This window comes from Hemicordylus capensis, chromosome 5 (genome assembly GCF_027244095.1).
Source record: "Hemicordylus capensis ecotype Gifberg chromosome 5, rHemCap1.1.pri, whole genome shotgun sequence".
Taxonomy (NCBI): Eukaryota; Metazoa; Chordata; class Lepidosauria; order Squamata; family Cordylidae; genus Hemicordylus; species Hemicordylus capensis.
Genome location: NC_069661.1, coordinates 250,906,891 through 250,927,924, shown reverse-complemented (window position 1 = coordinate 250,927,924; position 21,034 = coordinate 250,906,891). Strand labels below are relative to the sequence as shown.

Here is a 21,034-nt window from a genome sequence, read left to right as displayed (position 1 = left end):
TAAATAGAGCCAGGCTGCTGCATGGAGGGAAGCCGTGGAGACTGGAGACGGCTTTCTTTGTCTTGGGGACTGCGTCCAAGAGGCTGTGGAAATCATACCCCAGCCAGCATGTCCGCCTATGTTTACATGTGCGCCCTTGCCAGCACCCCAGAATGGCCATCTCACTGTCCCGGGGTGACCAGAGAAGAGGGGCTCCCTCCCCGTGATTTTTATTGGGGGGGCAAGGTTGTGAAGAATCTTTTCTAATTTTTACTGTTGAGAGTTGGGGGGCCTGCACAAGTGGGGGCCCCTTGGGTGTCTTGGTGGATGGGTGGGCGAGGGAGAGGGAGAGGGAGAGAGAAAAGGGCATGGCAAGTCTTAGTGAGAGAGAGAGATGCCCACAATTGGCTCCACCTCTCACTATCTCTGCCTCTGTGTATCACCTACCCTGCTTAACTAACACACACACACACACACACACACACACACACACACACACACACACACACCAGTCTCAGGAACCACCTCTGGTATATACATACAAGTAGAAGTAGCAGTAGATACAGCTAAGAAATTGGTGCTCGCTGACATCCATTTGGGGAGGGTGAAAGTGGTGTGCGTGTGTGCGCATGCGTGTGTGTGCGTGTGTGTAACTGACCCCTCCCTCCATACCTTTTGGCAGAGTTTGCCAATAAAGAAGACCCACAACTCTGCAAGACTATCCATGCACCTTGGCATGGCTTCATGTTAGGCATACTTTGCCATAGGCACAGGGCTGGAAGAAGGACCTATTGCAGAAATAAATTCAAAATGACATGTTTCCACTTGACTGTTCTGGCTGCTTGAGTTCCAAGGGAACCAGTGAGATTCCAACATATGCTTCCCTTCAAGATGTCAATTAATTTACATAATTTCTAAGGATAAATTTTACTGAAGTGAAAGGAAAGCTTTTAATTGGTATTAGACTCAAATCAACACTGTTATGATGGATTGTTCTCCAATTCCTTTGTGCACATCAGTGGAAGATACTCTTTCTTTTTCCCCTTAGTGGGGAAAAAATGTTTATTGTTGCTGTCTGGAGTATCAGATTTCTCTCTCTTTAATGTCCATCTCTTTCAAGATGACCTAGCTTTCTTTGTGCAGTTGTGTCATATTTAACCTCTCTTATCCCTTTGAGAGCCTCATGCTCATTACATTTCACTCCAACTGTAATGAGAATGCAGAAGTAAAAAAAGTAAGAAAGAGAGAGGAAGAGCGTATAGATGGCATGGTGAAATAGCTAGAGAGTTGAAATTAGGATGAAGAAAATCCCTTGCTATAAATTAGACACTGAGCTTCTGAGAATGGAAACATTGTCTGAACATTTTGTATATATACACTGACATCCAGACCAGCATTGTATTGGTGCAACAGAGACTGACTACGAGACCAAGGCATGTGAGAGCATCATGTGAGAGCAGAGGGGCAATTTCTCCCTATCTCCCCTTCCCTCTGAAGCCCACAGAGCCTCCTGAAAATATATCCCTGAGAATTGTGCACCCCTCAGGGACATATTTTTTTAGAAGCACAGTAGGCTTCAGGGGGAAGGGGAGATCATCAAAATTCCCTCCCCCTCATGTGATGATGAAGCCTCTATTGCGCCAGTGCAGTGCTGGTCTGGATGTCAGCTTTTGTACATTCATCATTATTCATCTGTAACGTGCATTTACAAAAATTTCACAAAGCAGCATATACATAAAAGAGTTCCCCCCTTCTATTTACAAGATAAAGACTATTAAAAACACACAACATGCAAGCTATACAAGCCAATGAAACAGCACAACAATCAAACACCTTTGCCCTGACAACCAGGCAAGACGGCACCTTTTAAAGTGGCGACTCATATTTTGCATGGGAGAACAACTGTCTCTATCCAATCCCAGTACAGTGGCTGTTTCTGGTGTACACTTTGCGTTTCCTTTTTTGATTGTGAGGCCTTTTGCTACCATCTTATTCCTTTTTTCTGTGTAAACCACTTTGTAAACATTTTTGTTAACATAGGAAGCTGCATATACTGAGTCAGACCATTGGTCCATCTAGCTCAGTATTGTCTACGTAGACTGGCAGTGGCTTCTCCAAGTTTACAGGCAAGAGTCTCTCTCAGCCCTATCTTGGAGATGTCAAGGAAGGAACTTGGAACCTTCTGCATGCAAGCGCTCTTCCCACAGTGGCCCCATCCCCTGAGAGGAATGTCTTACAGTGCTCACACATGTAGTCTCCCATTCAAATGCAAACCAGGGTGGATCCCGCTTATCAAAGGAGACAATTCATGCTTGCTACCACAAGACCAGAAAAATATAAATAATAATAGCAGCATCATAACAAAATCAGAAGAGAATCCAACCAGTTATCACCATACACAAACAGCATACTGCCTATCTCCCCATTTCCATCTGCAAGCACCGAAACCCCTCCAATCTATCGGCATTAAAAAGGTGCCCTTTAAAAGCTCACTGAATATGGACAAAGATCAAGGGCCAGTTTGGAGGGTCATGGCTTGACCAATTTGCAGTGTGCAATCTGGGGTTGGGATGTGTGCATATTTCAAATGTGCACACATTCGCTCCTCATCACATGTTGGGGATGAGTTAGGCATCTGACCAGAATCAGTTATTACAAGTTGGATCAAAAACCTTCATTCAATTCAGCTGCAAAAGAGCTTGTGGAGCACGAAAGGCTGGTTCTTGTGATCCTCCTGCTTAAGAAAAACCAAAAAAACCACCACCAGAAGATGGCGGCATGCACACTCAGGTGGCTTGTGTTTTGAGAACCCTGAGAAATAGCATCAATCCTGGTAGGCACTAGTGCCTGTCTGAGTTCCTCCTCCCAGGATCAAATACCAGATTACCCAAGGGGAGGAGAATTTTCTTCAAATGCTCAACCAGACTCTCCTCTCCTGTAACTTCAGCTGGTTTGATCAAATCCTGCCAGGAAAATCTTTACCACTCGTCCTTCAGGCATTTGATGAATGTTATCATGTCTCACCTCATGCTGGGAACATAGGAAGCTGCCTTATACTGAATCTGATCTTTGGTCTATCTAGTTCAGACCCCCACGGCCACACACCCACAAAGCCCCACCATGGTGGTAAGTCCGCCATTAAAAAAAAAAAAATCCATTCCCTCCCCCCGAGCTGGGCCCATAATGGTTCGGACTTGAGACGGACCGCGTCCGACTCCTGTGTGCACAGAACCGGACCCAGTTCGGTTCAAGTCTGGTTCTACGTGAAACTAACCAGGTTTTCTGGTTTTGTGCACATCCCTATCTTATAATGCTTACATGGGGTCACTCATTCAAATGCAAACCAGAGTGGACCCCATTTAGCAAAAGGGGGAAATCCATGCTCAGTACCGCAAGACCAGCTCGTCTCTAGACTAAAAACTTACCCTGTTACTTCAACCTTTCCTTGTTTTCCAGATTTCTGACTATATCCATACCTTCCTCTGAAGCAGGGGAGTAAGCAGGAGAGAGGGCATGCCCTCAACTCCTGCCTGTAGGCTTCCAGCGGCATCTGGTGGGCCACTGTGTGAAACCAGATGCTGGACTAGATGGGCCTCCTTGGGCCTGATCCAGCAGGGCTGTGCTTATGTTCTTATCCGGTTCACATTTATCTACATCCTTAAATTAGACTCTGGGCCACAAATCTTCATACGAAACTACCTGGGTTCTGCCTGCCTCCTGAAGAGGAAGGGGCATTGCTTTATTCTCAAACTGCCCACCTCAGAACCAGTAAAGGAACTGGGAATTGTACCTTAGGTAATATTTTATCAGCTATCACCCACACATAATAACTTACTAAATAATGGGATGTTATCGTCAGCTTTGGCTCTGAGAAGATTTTACAAGCTTTAGATAATGAAGTCAAGTGGCCCCCATGAGGCATATAACCCTTTCGTAATCAGTTTGAAAAACCTCTCATTGTTTACATAAAATAAAAAGCCACACACATTTCTTCAAGTAGTGAAACCGGGAGCTATCCAAGAAGACAAGACCCGAGGGGAAACATGTTAAAGCAAATATACACACACCTCTCCCAATATTCTGAAGCAAGAGTCTGAGCATCAGACCACACTATAATCTATTCATTCATTACTACCTTTTCCTTACTACCCAACACCAGCTTCTCAAGTCTGCATCATGGTCTTGATAATGACCCAGCTCTATTATCACGTGTTTGTTTGTTTTTAAAGGTTCTCTTATGTTATTTCTGCTTCAGACTTCTTTAGACTAACACTTTGGTGGTGGGGAACATTTTTAGTTGTAGTAGTAGTAACAATTATTATAACGATAGATATATGACCCATGGTGCTCAAGAAGCAAACAGTTTTAAAGCAGTAACAACACTGTCCCCGCTAAGAGCTTTATTGTAGGGTGTTTGTGAGATACTCTGTGCTTACAATCTGTCACCGTCTCTTTTTATTAAACCTGCAGAGTTTTCCATATCAATATAGCCTCACTGTAGAGGAGCCAGAATTCACAACCAAGAATACTGCAGGTGAGAATTTACTGCTTTGACACACACAGTTGGCAAGAAACAAAAATCTAGAGGACTGAAATGGGGGAAAGCAAGACATATGAAGGAGGACCTGTTTGGATTATTGTCCCTAAGAAAGAAGAGATAATCTACTCCAGGGACAAAATGGCTGACATCCAGACTAGTGCTGAATTATTTATTATTATTATTATTTATTTATTTTTACATTTTATATCCCGCTCTTCCTCCAAGGAGTCCAGAGCAGTGTACTAGATACTTAAGTTTATCCTCACAACAACCCTGTGAAGTAGGTTAGGCTGAGAGAGAAGTGACTGGCCCAGAGTCACCCAGCAAGTACCATGGCTGAAGGGGGATTTGAACTCGGGTCTCCCCGGTCCTAGTCCAGCACCCTAACCACTACACCACGCTGGCTCTCCAGCACAAGGATGCTGCACTAGTAGTTCTGCAAGTCGGGAGTTTGCATTCCAGAGGAGTGTTGCACTGATGCAAAAGAGCACATTTTTGCATCCTATGGCACACGGACACCTCCTGCTGCAAAACCTCTGCCTCAGTCCATATATGTTGGTGGGGAATTATGCAAAGCTATCTGCTATCCATACTGCATTAGCACAACAGCAAAAGCCCCATACAGATGTTACGAGCGCCGTTTGCCAACCCAGGTTGCAGCCAGTGGTCCCTCTATTTATTTATTTTTCATCTCTGTGTGGAATGAATTTTGTTCTGGGCGGCAGAATCAAGTCACTGTGTGCACACTGGCATTCAGAGTGGGGCCTTCCTAATTCAACCTGCGCGGGATCTAAAATTAACTGAGCGGACATCAGAAAACTTCTGAGTGCGCGCACATGTGCATGTATGCACGTCTTAGAGGAAACTGTGGTGGCAGCCTGCAGAATCCCCGGAGGAATTATGGCACCTCCCTTTCAGACAAATGGCGTGGCAAGCATATGCACCCTGCAGGAGGGAGGGGGCGACAGAAGTAAGGTGGGACTTCCTCCCCACTTTTCCCGTTGCAAGCGTGAGCACCCACCGCACTCATATCGTCTGTATGGGGCAAAAGTGTGCAAGAGACCAAGCAGCTCTGAGCAGCTGCCCAGCTGAGTAATCTTATTTTGTTTGTTGCACTAGCTCAGACTTGATCAGTATTCTTTGACCCAGGAGCCGGCTCCAGAATCTGGAACTGGACAATGGACAGTTGACAAAGTTACCAGACTTCGTGATGGACTTTGTGGAGGGGAGGGTTGCTTTTGATCCCCTTGACAAGTAGCATGCTTGGAAAAGAAGCAGGGCTGCCTGGGACAAATAAAGATTTTATGAAAATAACTCTACCCCTGAATATTCTAGTCTAAGTGCCCTGGTTACATTTCCATCTGGTGTCTGTGATTTTCCAAGCCCTGCACTACTGCAGCAATAGCCTGGATGTCAGCCAGTATGTCGCAGAAATATACTAGTATTATTCCTAAGAGAGTAGCAATTGTTCCGACATAAAACCAGAAGCTATGGTAAGAACTAATCTGCCTAGTTTCCTTTCACAATAATCTTAACTGATAATTACCATCTTCACTTGTAAGCCTACTTGCGCCTCTAACGTTCACACGCCTACCATTTTGAATTGGGGTGGATGACATCATCACCAACTATGCCATCAAGGTGTCCTTATGTGTCCCTGCAACTGTTCCAGATTTGGTGCAAATCAGCCCACCCATTGCAAAGTTGATAGGCGCGTGCGCATATGTACGTACACACACAGAGAGCTGGGTGATCTCATAAGCTTACTTTCCTTAAGGAAAGTAGGCTAATAATAGAATACATTCAATACAGAAAACATTAAAAACACTTGTAATACAACAGCTAAAATTTAACAAAACATCATGTCTAGTAAAAGGTCAACAACAATTCCTCCCCGTCTCTTTCAACTTTTAAAAGGGCAGTCAAGACACATTTGTTCACCCACGCTTTTAATTAGATATTGTTTTAAATTGTGTTTTAATAGTTTTAACTTTTTAAATTTTAATTGTTGAAATATGTTAATCTTTTTATTGGTTGTAAACCACCCAAAGAACTTGCGTCTTGGGTGGTATAAAAATATGCTAAATAAATAAATAATAAATTCTCAAACCCATTCTCCAAAAGCTTGGTAGACAGAGACAGTGAGCCTCTTCTCACGACCAGTGAGAAGGGCTCCAGAGAGGGCTGTGGAGAAGGTGGGGAAGACTTATTTTCCCCTCAGACGACCGCTCCTCCTGTGCTGGGTGCGCTCCACGCACACCCAGATAATTCCCAAAGCACTCAGGCAGAGGGGAGGACCTTAACCTCATTTTAAAGGGTGGCTACTTAGGCAGGTATGCTGCTGTGGTCGGCCTGACCCCCAAGTTCGTGCGCACGCGCAAAACTGGGCTGGGCTCCCTTAGCCTGGTTTTGCACACATGTCAATAGCCTCATTAATTATCTCTCAAGTAAAGATAATGGGGGGATGCCAAAGCTCAGTGGTAGAGCACACGCTTCACACACACAAGGTCTATCTCAGACTTCTACCCAAGACTTTGGAGAGATGCTGGAGTAGACAGTACGAAGGTAGATGGATTAATGATCCAATTCAGCATAAGGCAACTCCATAAGTTTAATAATGAATGCTGTTGCATAAGTGGAATACCTATCTTAGGAAGAACAATACTGAGCCCAGGAATGGCAAGGCAGAACATTTCCCATTCTAATTTGAAAGAGACAAAGAAAAAGATGGCTTCAACAAACAGCGTTCAAAATGGCGGCACTGGCAAGAATTGCAAGGAACAAGGAGATCTCTAGAAGGAAAAGAAGCATCCCGCAAAAGGCTCGTGAGCTCTATGAGGTCCTGCTCTCCTGTTCCTGCTTCAAGCCCAAATAGACCAGGGCACTTTCCAGATTAGACCCTGCAACGGGGTCACAATGTATCTAAGTGTGCTTCTACACTTCCCGTGTTGTGACACCACACTCCTTATGCTGACAGCAGGGTGCCGTTCATATTTCCGGTGCCTTGTTTCGAATTTAATTGCTGCACTATAGCGCTAGGGCATCGTATATCCGGCGTAAAGGAGTTGATGGTTTTTTGGGTTGTTAGTTTTTGCGAGACTGCTCCCCCTGCTGTTTACGTTTGGAATGCGATTTGCCTGAACGGAAGCATTTCGCTGCTGTTGAGTGCTAATCTGGAAAGCGCCCGGGGGTTTATAAGACAATTAGGTGTACCAATTGAAACTGGTAGTTCTTTTACTGAAGAAGGAATCATTTACCTTAAACACTTCCATTGGGAGGGGAAACTTGGCTGCCTCAATTAAGGATTTATCCAGAGCAGCTTGCCATTCAGACACAGTCTTCAGAGAACAGATTTCTACAATAAATGACATTAAAAGTTACAGGGATGTTTAAGCAAGATGTGTAAGTTCCACAGTGCATTCTGCATATTCTGTTTGTTTTACAACGGGGGGAAATAATATGCTTCACGTAAAAGGATTCATAATATAGTGTGTACCACTATTATTTATTTAATACATTTGTATACTGACTGTAACAAAAGTCTCAAGGTGGTTCACAATCAGATACAGCAACGAAAGATTTAAAATATGTAACACATATATCAATAAAAATTCAACCCAAACCCTGCCTTAACAGAAGTGTCTTCAGTACTTTTCTAAAAGCCATCCAGGATAGAGCAGTTCCGATTTCAACAGCAAGTGTGTTCCACAACCCCAGAGTGACTGTAGGGAAGGTTCATTTCCTTCCCCCTCCTAACTTGGCAAAGAGGTACCTTTTAACGTGGTGATTCTCTTTATTTAGCAGGGGGAGAGTAACTGGCCCTATCCACCCCCAGCACAGTACTTCCAGTTATTGTTGCTGGTGTCTAAATTGTATTTCTTTTTAGATTGTGAGCCCTTTGGGGACAGGGATCCATCTTATTTATTTATTATTTCTCTATGTAAACTGCCCTGAGCCATTTTTGGAAGGGCGGTATAGAAATTGAATGAATGAAATGAAATTTCCAAATTGCCCCCAGATGATCTGGTGGCACCCTCCGATGAACCTCTTTTGATTATCTTATTAGATGGCAGGGTTCATAATGAAGAAGGTGTTCCCTTAAATACCCTGGGTTCCAGTTGTTAAAGGCTTTATAGCTAATAACCAGCACTTGGTGTTTTGCCTGGAAACCTATTTGCACTCTGTGTAGTTCTTTTAAAACAGGAATAATGTGGTCTCTTTGGGACATCCCGGAGTCCAACTTGGTATGTCAGCTCCTCCCAGGACCAGTAACAGGGGATCCCTGTTCCCTGTAACAGGGATTCCCAGAAATTGACTACAACTCCTATCATCCACAGCTGCAATGGCCTTTGGCTGGGGATGATGGGAGCTGTAGGCAACAGTGTCTGGGAATCCATATTACTGGGAACACTGTCCAGGATCTGAGATGTCCATGACCTGGAGCATTTCCAGACAGTAGGCTTTACTGCAAATTCGAATTTGCCCACGCAAAACCATCACAAAAAGTGGAATTTTTTTTTTTACCCCGGACGTAAACCGATAGCTCACAGGGACTTTGGGGTAAATCTGGCCAATATTTTATTATTTATTTTATTTTATTTTATTTTATTTTTACATTTTATATCCCACTCTTCCTCCAAGGAGCCCAGAGCGGTGCACTACATACTTAGGTTTCTCCTCACAACAGCCCTGTGAAGTAGGTTAGGCTGAGAGAGAAGTGACTGGCCCAGAGTCACCCAGCAAGTCTCATGGCTGAATGGGAATTTGAACTTGGGTCTCTCCGGTCCTAGTCCAGCACTCTAACCACTACACCACGCTGGCTCTCTCAATATGTGAATGCACACCCTCCATTCCGGAGGAGAAGCGAGCTAAAAGCCCCATCTGGAAATGCTCCTGGTCACTTTTCTCAAAACCCACTTCTTCCATGAAACCTTAACTCTGTGGCCTCACCTACTCCTTATATGCACCCCTACTGAAATTAGAGCGTATGTCCGTACATGGAGATTTGTCATGCAAAGCCAACAGTTTGCTTATTGCAGCAATTACTGTGCAAAAATAAGTGAGAGAAACAGGCCTGAGAGGAGAAAAGACAGAGGGACAGATGGTGGCAGAATAATTACACGGAGCACAAACATTTAATTGGAACGTCTATTATGTGAGATGAGTAGGAGAATGACTGAGTACAGCTAGAATGGCTGCATAGAAAATCTAAATGGCCCTCGAGACTGAAGCCCAAGTGAAAATCAAAGGAGCTCACACTTGAGCAGCCTCTGTGGAGGAATTCCTTCCTGCCCAGGTAATAAATGCAACTCAGGTTTTTTTTGCTAGAAATCCAGTTGTATAGGAAACAAATATGGATGCTTTATAAAGCAGCAAATCTGCCACAGGTTGTTTATAAAGCCTCTAGGTGCAAAAGCCCCCGTGGCAAATTTATTACTTTTCTTCTTTATTTCTGGGTGGGGGGAAAGAGAGAGAGAGAGAAAGAAACAGGCGCTCCTGTGATTGCCTTCGCGTTGAAGCCAGAAGGTAATTTTGTACACGGATCGCAAGAGATTTATGACCTTATGAAGTGGAGATTTACAGACTTGCTCATTTAAAGAGGCTGTTTTTTAATCCGTTCACTGTATCACTCTATGTTGATGCCCGACAAACACAGAGGAGGAGTGAAGCCGTGCCTTTATGCACACTTAAAGCGGGGGCATCCATCTTTCCGGGCCACACTTGCAATTCTTCATGTAAATACTTCCTAGTCGAGTTCTAGTTTAGCGATCCGTTGCAGGCACGAGGTCTCTGCTGCCACCTTTAAAGACTGTCCTCAGGCTACTCAACTGTGACTCCATTTTCTGAATGGAGTTCAGCCCAGGCTGAAGTGGATGGGTTACCCCCTTTAGTCTTCACAACCACCCAGTAGCTGGGAAGCCTTGACTAACCAAGGAGATGCCCTAAGGCAGGGCTGTACAATTCCAGCCCTCCAGCTGTTGTTGAACGACAACCCCCATCGTCCCCAGCCAGTGACCAATAGTCAGAGGTGATGGGAGTTGTAGTCCAACATCTGCACAAAGGTCAAAGTTGTGCAGTAAGGATGTGCATGGAATTTGCACGAATCAATTCAAATTCGAATCGAATTCGAATCAATTCAGAACAATTGAACAGAGTGGAGATTCATTTTAATTGATTCAAATTAAACTTTGGGTGAATCCAAATCTGGTCAAACGGATTTGCACTCTGTTCAGTGGTTTGAAGCAGATTCGAATTTGATTCAAATGGAACTCGATTCATGTGAATATCGTGCACATCCCTATTGTACAGGCCTGCTCTAAGCTGTAGCCCCTTCCTAGCCCTTTCCATTTGCTTTGCCAAGAGTCACTGGAAGTCCTGCAGCTATCACCAATTCTTTTTTCAAGGGCAATTGCACTATAACTCCATCACTGGGATTGGGGATGGGGCCATAGCTCAGTGATAGAGCATCTGCTTTACATGCAGAAGGTCCCAGATCCATTCCTTGGCAGCATCTCCAAGACAGGACCAGGAGAAATGCCTGCCTGAAACCTTGGAGAACCTCTGCCAGTCAGTGTAGACCAGGGATTCTCAACATTGGGTCCCCAGGTGTTATTGGACTTCATCTCCCATAATTCCCAACCAAAGGCCACTGGGACAGGGGATTACGGGAGCTGAAGTCCAATAATGTCTGGAGACCCAACATTGAGAACCCCTGGTGTAGACAATGCTGAGCTGGACGGACCAATAGTCTGACTCATTATAAGGCAGCTTCCTATGCTCATCTCCAGCCATAATGGCCTTTGGTCATGGCTGGAGACTGTGGGAATTGTAGTCCATTAACATCTAGGGACCACAGTTGAAAAGCCCTGTTTTAAGGACACACTTCCAGTATTTTTCTTTGAATAATGGACTGTGGGCCAGTTCTCACATGTTAGTCCACCCTTGGTTGACTGCAGCATCAAGCAGCACCATGTACATATTTTGAACACACCTACGCAGTTCAAAAAGAGACGTTTCATATCAGCTCCTCAAACATGTCATTTAGCAATGCCATGTCACACACTCATTTTGTTGCCAGTCATCAAATACTCATACTCGAAATAACCTACGCACATTCATGGGTGAGCCCAGCTTTAAGCCAGGCATGTGGCATTTTGTTATTTCTTGAATTCAAACAGGTTAGTTATGCGCCACCTCACCCCACCCTCCACCTAATGGCCTACATAACCTAAAGCATATTTCTATGCCGATATTTCATTAAGCAGCGGCTGTTACGTTGGCAGCGCCTTTACGGATGTTAAATTACAATCGCGGAAGACAACATTTCCTATTAGGTGATGGTGTTGCAGGTAATTCTACCGAGTGCCTTTAGTGTCCATTCATGTTTAAGAAAACAAGCAAGCTACAATTAGAGTGACCTGCCCATTCTTCTTTAGATGCTGAAATGAAATAAGTAGGTATCCCCTTCTGTTTGTGTGCAAATACTAGGAAAGGCCTCAGGTGCTCAAAGACCCTGCAATTTTCAGCGTTGTGTGTTGAATGGATGCAACTGTGCCAATCATCAAATACAGCAGGAGCATCTAGGGCTGTCAGTCAACCAGAGTTTTAAAAAAATCATGGCTTACATTCTGCACAGCACAACGCGGATGGTTCAGCATGGCCGTGAGGGTCTAAAGCACCACCTATGGTGTGCTGGAACAGCTTCGGTCTGCTGCTATTTAACATTTCACCACTGCAGTTGGGCAATGCAAAGTCATTGGAAATAATGAGTGTCAAATTGTGCAACTGTGATTGCGCAATTTTGTCGCAGCAGAACAGGGTTGTTTTGCAACACCACGGGCAGAGTTTTAGACATTTGCTACAGTATGGGCAATCAAATGACTGGCATTCAGTGGCTGACACAGAGACTAGCATTGTGTAAGCTGAAAAACATTTCAAGCAAGCAAGGGGGAGGAAAGGCCATTTTTCACGAACCTCCCCCTTTTTTTGCAGTGCACCTCTCAGAAATATGACCCCGAGGGTCCCACAACCCACAGGGACAAATTTTCAGCAAGGGCAGATGGCTGCAGAGGGAAGATCAGCAAAAGTCATTCCTCCCTCATGGTGTGCATACTGTTTTTCAGCGGGCACAGTGTTAGTCTGGATGTTAGCCAGTATCTATCTTTTATTATTTAAATATGCATATATATTTTGCTTTTTCAATCTAGCAAAATGCCATTCCTAGGCACCAAAGCCTAATGGAAGGAAACTAGTTTGAAAACAGCTTAAACCAGTATCATACTAAACTGGTTGCACTAACCACTTTCAAACCAGTTTAAATAGGTAGCACTGGCCCTCTGTACTGACATCAAAAAGAAGCACTACTATAAAGCAGAATTACAACATTGTGAATCAATCAATAACACTTGCATCACTTGCAAGGAGCAAGGTGGCTTAAAATGATAATTGTAATTTGTGGGGCCATTAAAAAAAAAGTTACCTGCAGGTGGGTCGAGTCTGTACTTATTCTCTTGACACCAACCCACTGGTCGAAGTCTGTAATCCAAGTAAAACAACCACTGGTCATAGGATTCAGTCTCCTCCAATCCCACATAGCGAAGGCGTAATCTTCCTCCAACATTCTCAAGAACACTAACTATCCAGTATTGAAAGGGATTCTGGGAATCCTGCAGCTCTATTAAGGAATCAACTGTAATGAGGTCTACAGGGTTTTTCCCTCGCAGAGGCTGTTTGAATAGAAGCAAAACTCCTTATTTTAAACTTTATTGGACGTCTTCTTACGGTAACAGAGACAGCAGAAGATTATTTTTATTATTATTTTGCCAGCGTTGATTTCTTCACCTTTATCCCCGCTACACCAACCGTCTCTCCTTCCTCCTAATTTTAACCCAGTCATGCATTCCAGGCACAAAAACAAAAAGGAAAAAAACAGGAAGATCAAACAGCTGTGCTTAATTTCTCAACAGTCTTTTATTTTAAAAATGGTTCCTCTTGGTTTTTTTGGATACCCAAAAATCAGTTTACTAAAAACTTCTTCCTAACTACAGAACTGAAATCAGGAGTTACAAGAAGGAAGAGTCTAAGGAGAAGGGTGAGTTTCTCAGTTCAGAAATTTTACATGTCAGCATATACAGCTGAATCCCAGATTTTGGTTTCTGAATTTCTGAATTTATGTTTAGATGAAATACAGCCTTTGGAATGTATGTGTTAGAAAGAGAGTAGCCCTATTCACGCATTATGTTTAACACATGTACAATCTGTGTACAGCGAACGTATGTACATATCTGTACAAATGTACAGTTATTCACACATGATGTTCAATGCACATACAGCAGAACACTTCCTATCTGTGCCTTGCATTTGAGGAGGCCTGTTTTCATTCACTTTTAAGGTGAATACACATACAGTCATTCACATAGAAAAACATGTACATATGTACAGACATCTGCATGCATGCACCACATAATGTCTGAACAGGGCCAGAGAGATTATTCTTGTGATGCAACTGGAATTGTCATGCTCCCTCCTCCCCTACCAAAGTCCTCCTTAAAAACACAATTATTCTATGCTTTAAGAAAAATCAGGGAGATGTCAAACATATGCAAACTTTTCTTTGCCCTCTGTTAAAGATACACATCAGAGCATCCACATGTCCAAAGCATGTAGAATGACTATGCATAGGCAGTGAGCCAAGGTCAGCAGGAAGCATGGTGGCATTTGACCCTGGCCTATGTACATTTGCTACAGCATTGACCAGGTGTGCATACATTCACTTCAGAGGACTGAACGCAGGAGTTCCTAACCTTGGGTGGCCAGACGTTGCTGGATTAGAACTCCCACCATCCCCGGCTGCAGTGGCCATTGTGATGGGGGGTGATGGGAGCTGTAGTCCAATGATGCCATCTGGGGACCCAAAGGTGGAACCGTCACACACCTTAACAGAATAAATCAGCAACTGGTGCCCCCTCCTGAGTCAAATTTAGCCTCCTGAGATGTTCCAAATGGTGCCCCCATGGTGGTAACAAACTGAATAGCTGATATTTTCTTGCCCTCTAGTGCTATCCCAAAATTGCCACCAGAGGAGGACTATCTCACTTTGCTTCCAGTAAAAACTAGTGGCTCACCATGGGTAGAGTAATCTCCTTATTATTCTGAGAGCTGTTCGCACCCATTTAATAAAGATCATCTGTTTTTCCAACATCCCGCATTGGACCCAAAGAACTGTGAGCAGAAGTGGTTCACTAGTGGTTATTCTGCAAAAGCTTGAGCAAGCACTAGAGGGAAAGATCTCGCAACTTAACCTTTTCCAAGATATATTATGTTTGGGTGTGCAGGAGCAGTCAGTCACATGAGGGCCCCCCCCCCAGTGGTACAGCCCAGACACAGGTTTACTTTCTCAGTGAGAAGTAGCCCCTGAGAAGGACAGTCTCAAGAACAACACACAGCAGCTCTCCTCGCAAAGGTTTTTATCATGGGGAATAAGAGGGTGCCCTGGCTTCAGGGCCAATTGTTACATAAGTCAAGGTGGAGCACCTGCAGCAAGCAGCAGGTTACCGGGGCTCCAGCAGAGTGGCAAGATGCCCCCACCACAGAAGGAACTCTATGTCCTGTCTTCCTCCTCTTGACCTCCTCTTTCACGCTGTCACCACCTGCCTTGGCATGGGGTATGCACACCCTCCGCCACCTCCTCCTTCCTGCACTGCTGAGCTGATTATGAATTCTACTGCCTTCCCCTTTTCATAATCAGTCCAGCAGAACATGAGGGAGAAGGGCACAAGTGGCATGCAGTGAAGACTGCTGCCACCACAAAGGAGGCGGTGGCACAGGTGAGTGAATTTGCATATGTGTGCATGCACATGAAATCAAGTGGCAGCTGTCACCTCTGCTGCTTGGGGGAAAAGGGAAAGTGGGAGAGAAGGGTGCATGTGGAGAGGGCGCAACAATCGGCACCATGCCACATGTGCAGGGTGCTGGGCCACCATCACATGATCTCATACAGAAATGCACGTGCCCATTCTCCAAGGATATCTTAATGAGCCTTAAGGCACAGATCTCTGAAGATGTATACCTGCCGAAACGAAGCATCAGAGGTGGCAAGGAGAGCAGGAAGGCTACTGTTAATAACCGGCTCTGCCATGAACACTAATTTTCAAAGCAAAAGACATGCTAATGCCTGGACAGCCTCATTGCTAAATCAATAAGCACTGATGGTAATAAAAATAACTAACAAATATCTGGCAGCAGTTTGCCGTGTGTTATGTGGTGGGTTTCTTTGTTGTTGTTGTTTGCTTTTTGGTCCTCGTTCCTGCCTATTGATTAAACAATGCAATGATTATCATTCTGGAGACTCAGCTACAGACTTCAGCAGCATATTGAAATCAGCCAACAGCCATAAAGCTTGTGGCAGTAGCAGTGATGGAGAAGCGCTGGAAGTTGGTGCAAGACTGCATAGACTTCAGCACGTGTTGTCTGGAATATTTAATTAAATTATGTAATGCAGTCAATAGTTTTAACAACACTGCAACGCTGGAGAAAATATTAACAAAATACATACGCCTTCCAGTAAGTTTGCAGGTGCTGTCCGTGAACCCGTCAAATCATGGATGAGGAATTCTGTCCAATCAGTGTATTTTTCTTTGATCGCTGGGGGAAATAAAAGATGACAACATGCTTAGGCAAGGACACAGAGTCTCATCCATAAACACATAAGGCTAAAATGTGACCTCAGAGACTGAAAATACATTGGATCGTTCAGACTCAATATACTATTTGAATGGACATTTCTCCCAGTATTGTTTTCAATAATATTGTCCTACATATGATACCTAGGAAACTGCCTGATACCAAGCCAGACTTTTGCTCCATCCAATTCAGGACTGTCTGTATTGAATGGCAGCTACCCTTTGGGGTTTTGGATAGATATTTCCTAACCCTAACTGGAGATGCCAGAGACTGAAGAACCTAGGACCTCCCTCCTGGATACAGAGAAGGTGCTCTTCCACTGAGCTATGGCCTTTCCCATCACCTGCTACGTTTAGCTGGGAGCACTAGGAGTTATTTGCACATGGCTTCATGCTGCGGGGTAAACGCTGAGCGAAGCCACTTCGAATGACACTCGCGGCACTGTGGGAAGCAGCCCCTCCCCTCTGCTCTCAGGTTTTGTTTTTGCAAGTTCACATGGCATGCCTCCGTGTTTTCCTTCTAGCCAATGTGGGTGGGGGGAGAGTACTAAAGAGCTACATCTGCATTTCTAAAGAGAGTATCCCACTTATCATGCTAATGATTCTACATCAGTGCCTCTCCCTAGTTGCTCTGGCGGTTTCAGAAAAAGTAGCTTAAAACCAGCATTTTAAAAATCCGGAAATACGTTGAGATAAGCTAGAATTTGCATCACAAAGCCTGGTTTGTGTGTGGAGTGGGTCCAAGGATCTCAAAGGGACTCTGGGGTGAGTTTGGCTGGTGTGTGAACACACACACTCTTCTCTGAAGGAGATTCAGTGTAGAAGCCCTGTCTGAAAGCCTCCTGGGGATTGAACCCAGGTCTCTTTGCATGCAAAACATGTGCTCAACCACTAAGCCGTGATAGGAGAGGTGAGAGAAGGGGAAGAACTGATCTGAGCAACAGCACTATATAGATGTTAAAAATTGGTATTGGTATAGGACAGGGGTTCTCAAACTTGGGTTCCTAGATGGTGCTGGATTACAACTTCCATCATCCACCTTGTGGCTATGGATGATGGGAGCTGTAGTCTAACACCATCTGGGGACCCCAGTTTGAGAACCCCTGCCACAGGGGATGGTATCGAGCAGGTCTGCAGGACAAGCACATTAAAACCGGAAGTCCCTCCCAAACAGCAGGGTTAAGAGGGGAGAAAAACATTTAAAGAGATTTACAGCCACCATCCAAGATGTGACATTAGCAACTACCAGCAAATCCATCAAGAATACTGCAGATGACAAAGACTGTAAATGTAACCCACAAGGAGAATCAATCGATCACATCATTTGCAGGCTGCGAAGGGCTGATTATACAACAAGACCTAACAAAGCAGCAACATGTAACCATTATAAATTAGCTCTTTAATTAACTGGTGGCCCACCAGGCTTGTTAAAAAAAAAAATTAAAAAATTAAAAAGGTTTTGCCACTTGCCTGGGAGAAGTAAGCAATTGATCCAGACACAAGGGGCTGACGCTGTGCCTCCATTACTGGGACACACTTCCTCCAGCCAGAAATGGCATCAGAAACAGGACAAGGCTGTAGCTCAGCAGTGCAGCATCTGCTTTGCATGCAGAAGGTCCCAGGTTCAATCCCCGGCATCTCCTTAAGAACCTGGGAAGCGGCTTTAGACTGAGTCAGACCCTTGGTCCAACTCGCTCAGTACTCTCTACACCAGGCCTGCTCGACATAGGCCCCACCCCCGCTGTTTTTGGACTACAACTCCCATCATCCCCAGCCACAGTGGCCAATAGCCAGAGATTATGGGAAATGAAGGCCGACATCTGCAAGAGCGCCGAGGTTGAGCAGCCCTGCTCTACACTGAAGTACTGTCTACTCTACACTGACCGCCAGTAGCTCTCCAAGGATTCAGGCAGTTCTACTTGGTCCCAGTTCTACTTAGACATGTTGCCAGGGAGTGAGCCTGAGACCTTCTGCATGAAAGCAGATGCTCTGGCACTCACCTATTGCGCCACCCCCCGGGGGGAATATCTTACAGCGCTCACATATAATATCCTATGATCCAGAAGCAAACCAGGGCTAGGGGTGTGCACAGAACCGGCTGGTCCAGTTTGGTTTGAGTCCTGACCAGACCAGAATCGGACCGGGCCAGTTCGGTCTGGCACCCCTTGAACCGCCCCCGGTTCGGTCTAGTCTGAGGGGTTCGCAAACATTTTTTTTAAAGTGGGGGTCCACAGAGGTTCCCCGACCCCACCACTGGCCTCCCTTCATGCCTCTACTGGCCGTTTGGCCAGCTCTTCGGCCCGTTTGGGCCTTCCCCTTCCGGCACGATGGCCATTTTGGAGGTTGGGCAGGAAAGTCTCTGGCCTGACCCTACTTAGTAAAGGGGGCAATTCACACTCGCTACCCCAAGACCAGCTCTTCTCCTCAGATAAGCAAGGACATTCCCCAGACACAGCAGCAAGACCAGCTCTCCTCTCTCCAGGTTGGGCAGGAAAGACTCTGGCCTGAAACCTTGGAGAGCTACTTCCAGACACTGTAGCAGATGGTACTGAGCTAGATGGACCAACAGTCTGACTAAGTATAAGGAAGCTTCCAGTGTTCCCAAGAATGCAATCTTCTTGCGGATGTGCAATTTTTGGATATTGGCCAGTATCTTCTGTCTGCTGCACTGAAGGTTCCAGCGTAGGGTTGGCAATCTGCATCCTCCTCCAGGTGGCTATTGAATGCAACCCCGGAGATTTGACGGCTTGAGATGGTGAAAAATGTTGGGGGGAAATATTGCCAAGGGAACTGCTTTGGCCGCAGTTGGCAATCCTACTCCAGCTCAAGCCAGATACTTCAAGGAGAACCCATTCTCCTGATCTAGATTATTACAGGGAAGGGATTTCCATGATCCCAGTTATACAGTGCAGATGTGCGCAAGAAGAACCAAGCCCATTAAGAGTCTCTTGAGACCAACAGTGTAGGGAGGATGGCGGTGGTCCATGTGTGGCCGCTGTGGCCCCCTGGCCCCACATCCCCCACATGTATTATCAGATGCAGGGGCCCGGCTAGCCAAGCCTGCGCATCTGACATCAGGGGTGGGGACGTGGTCTCCCTCCCAAATGGGGCCGCGCAGCCCCATTTGGAAGGGAGAATGGCCCATGTGGCATTGGGCAGCATGGGCTGGAGTGACTCCCCCTGCCTTAAACGTGCAGCCCCGTTTGGGAGAGAGATCAATCGGCCCCGCTGTGTTGGCAGCGAGACCAGGAGCGGCTCTCCCTGCCTTTAAGGGCACAACACAGAGCAGGCCGATTTCGGCTCCAAACGGGGCTGTGCGGCCCCTTTTGGGACTGAAATAAGCCCCGTATCTGACATCAGACGCGGGGGATGTGTCTGGGGCTGTGCTTGCGGCCCCTGATTGGTGGCGGCCCGGGTTCTTTGAACCCGTTCACCCAATGGTGGCTCCGCCCTTGCTTGAGACAGACATTTAAGGTCCAAATACTTGTAAGGGTTTATTAAGGAAGCTACATACTTGGGTAGAAGAGCCTGTGTCCCTGAGCTTTGTAGCTCCATAGTGAGAGCAGAACAAGGAAGCAAAGAAGAGTACATAAGAACAGCCCTGCTGGATCAGGCCCAAGGCCCATCTAGTCCAGCATCCTGTTTCACACAGTGGCCCACCTGATGCTTCTGCAGAGCCCAGAGGCAAAAGGCATGTGCATGCCCTCTCTCCTGCTGTTGCTCCCCTGCGACTGGTATTTAGAGGCATCCTGCCTTGGAGGCTGGAGGTGGCCTATAGACACCAGACTAGTAGCCATTGATAGATCTGTCCTCTGCGAATTTGTCTAAGACCCTTTTACAGCCATCCAAGCTGGTGGCCATCATCACCACAATAAAACACATGGTGAAATGCAACAAGCAGGTATGAAGAGGAGGGGGAGAATGAAGAGTATCAGTCTACCAATCAGAAGCCAGAGCAGAGACAGACAACAAGGGGGGGGGGCAAAAAGGAAGATGCTTGCTTACTCTCTCTCTATTCCCAATGCCCCAGAGGTCAAGAGGATAAAAGGGGTAAAGAAGGCATAAAGAATCAATGCTCCTGGTGCTGTTTCTCCAACATATATTTAGATATGCCCACCCACAATCCCAGACTGGCCTATCAGAGAGCTACGGATCCATCCCTCTCTGGATCGGCCAGTTCTAATATAAATACTAGAAATCTGGCCTTCTGCCTGACTGATCAACAGAGCAGTATTTTCTCTTTGCTACACTCCAGACTCTAGTCTAGGCACACACTGATTAAATTCATTTCTTAGCACCAAGTGTATTATTACATTTCTGGTTTTATCGTTCCGTGCAAATCTTTTTAAACTAGGAAAATTAAAAGGCAGCGGCTCCACCACTTGTAAAGAAAATGAAATAACTAACCACTAAGTATTACATAACCCTATCTTTGAATAACGTCTCGAGAGGAATTAGCAAATTTATGGCCCCTAAAATAAAGTGCAGCATTAGCTGGAGGGGTTCATCTGGATAAATGGCTCTCTCTTTTCCCTCTAGATTTAGTCTCGCTTTCTCTCTCGCCTCAAATCCCGTCTTACTTACTTAGCGGTTTATAAAGAGAAACATGTTTTTCTCTATTTCAGGACTGTGTATCAGAACTCTACAGGAAGTTAATTAGAACACTGGCAAGAGGAAAGGAATTTTCATGGGTAATTTTAGCTAGCCAAGCCTGATCTTGGCGGTTTCTGAAAGAACAGGAATTACTGCCAACAAACAGCCCCTATCAGAACAGGAGGCAAACATTCCAAATAGATGGTCTCAGTTGTCTCCATGAATACCTAAATCAGGGATT

The 21,034-nt window shown here is 45.4% G+C and overlaps 1 protein-coding gene across 5 annotated transcripts in view; it reads right to left on the bottom strand.

The window, feature by feature from the left end:
* The window catches only part of SFMBT2 (Scm like with four mbt domains 2), a 115,300-nt gene that overhangs the window by 54,193 nt on the left and 40,073 nt on the right, over positions 1-21,034 (bottom strand). For all 5 annotated transcript variants that reach the window (XM_053256708.1, XM_053256711.1, XM_053256709.1 and 2 more), the window contains 3 exons: positions 16,074-16,162; positions 12,999-13,245; positions 7,777-7,874 (listed from right to left, as the gene is read on the bottom strand). In XM_053256708.1, the coding sequence (XP_053112683.1) occupies positions 7,777-7,874; positions 12,999-13,245; positions 16,074-16,162 (434 nt within the window). The remainder of the gene's footprint in view (positions 1-7,776; positions 7,875-12,998; positions 13,246-16,073; positions 16,163-21,034) is intronic.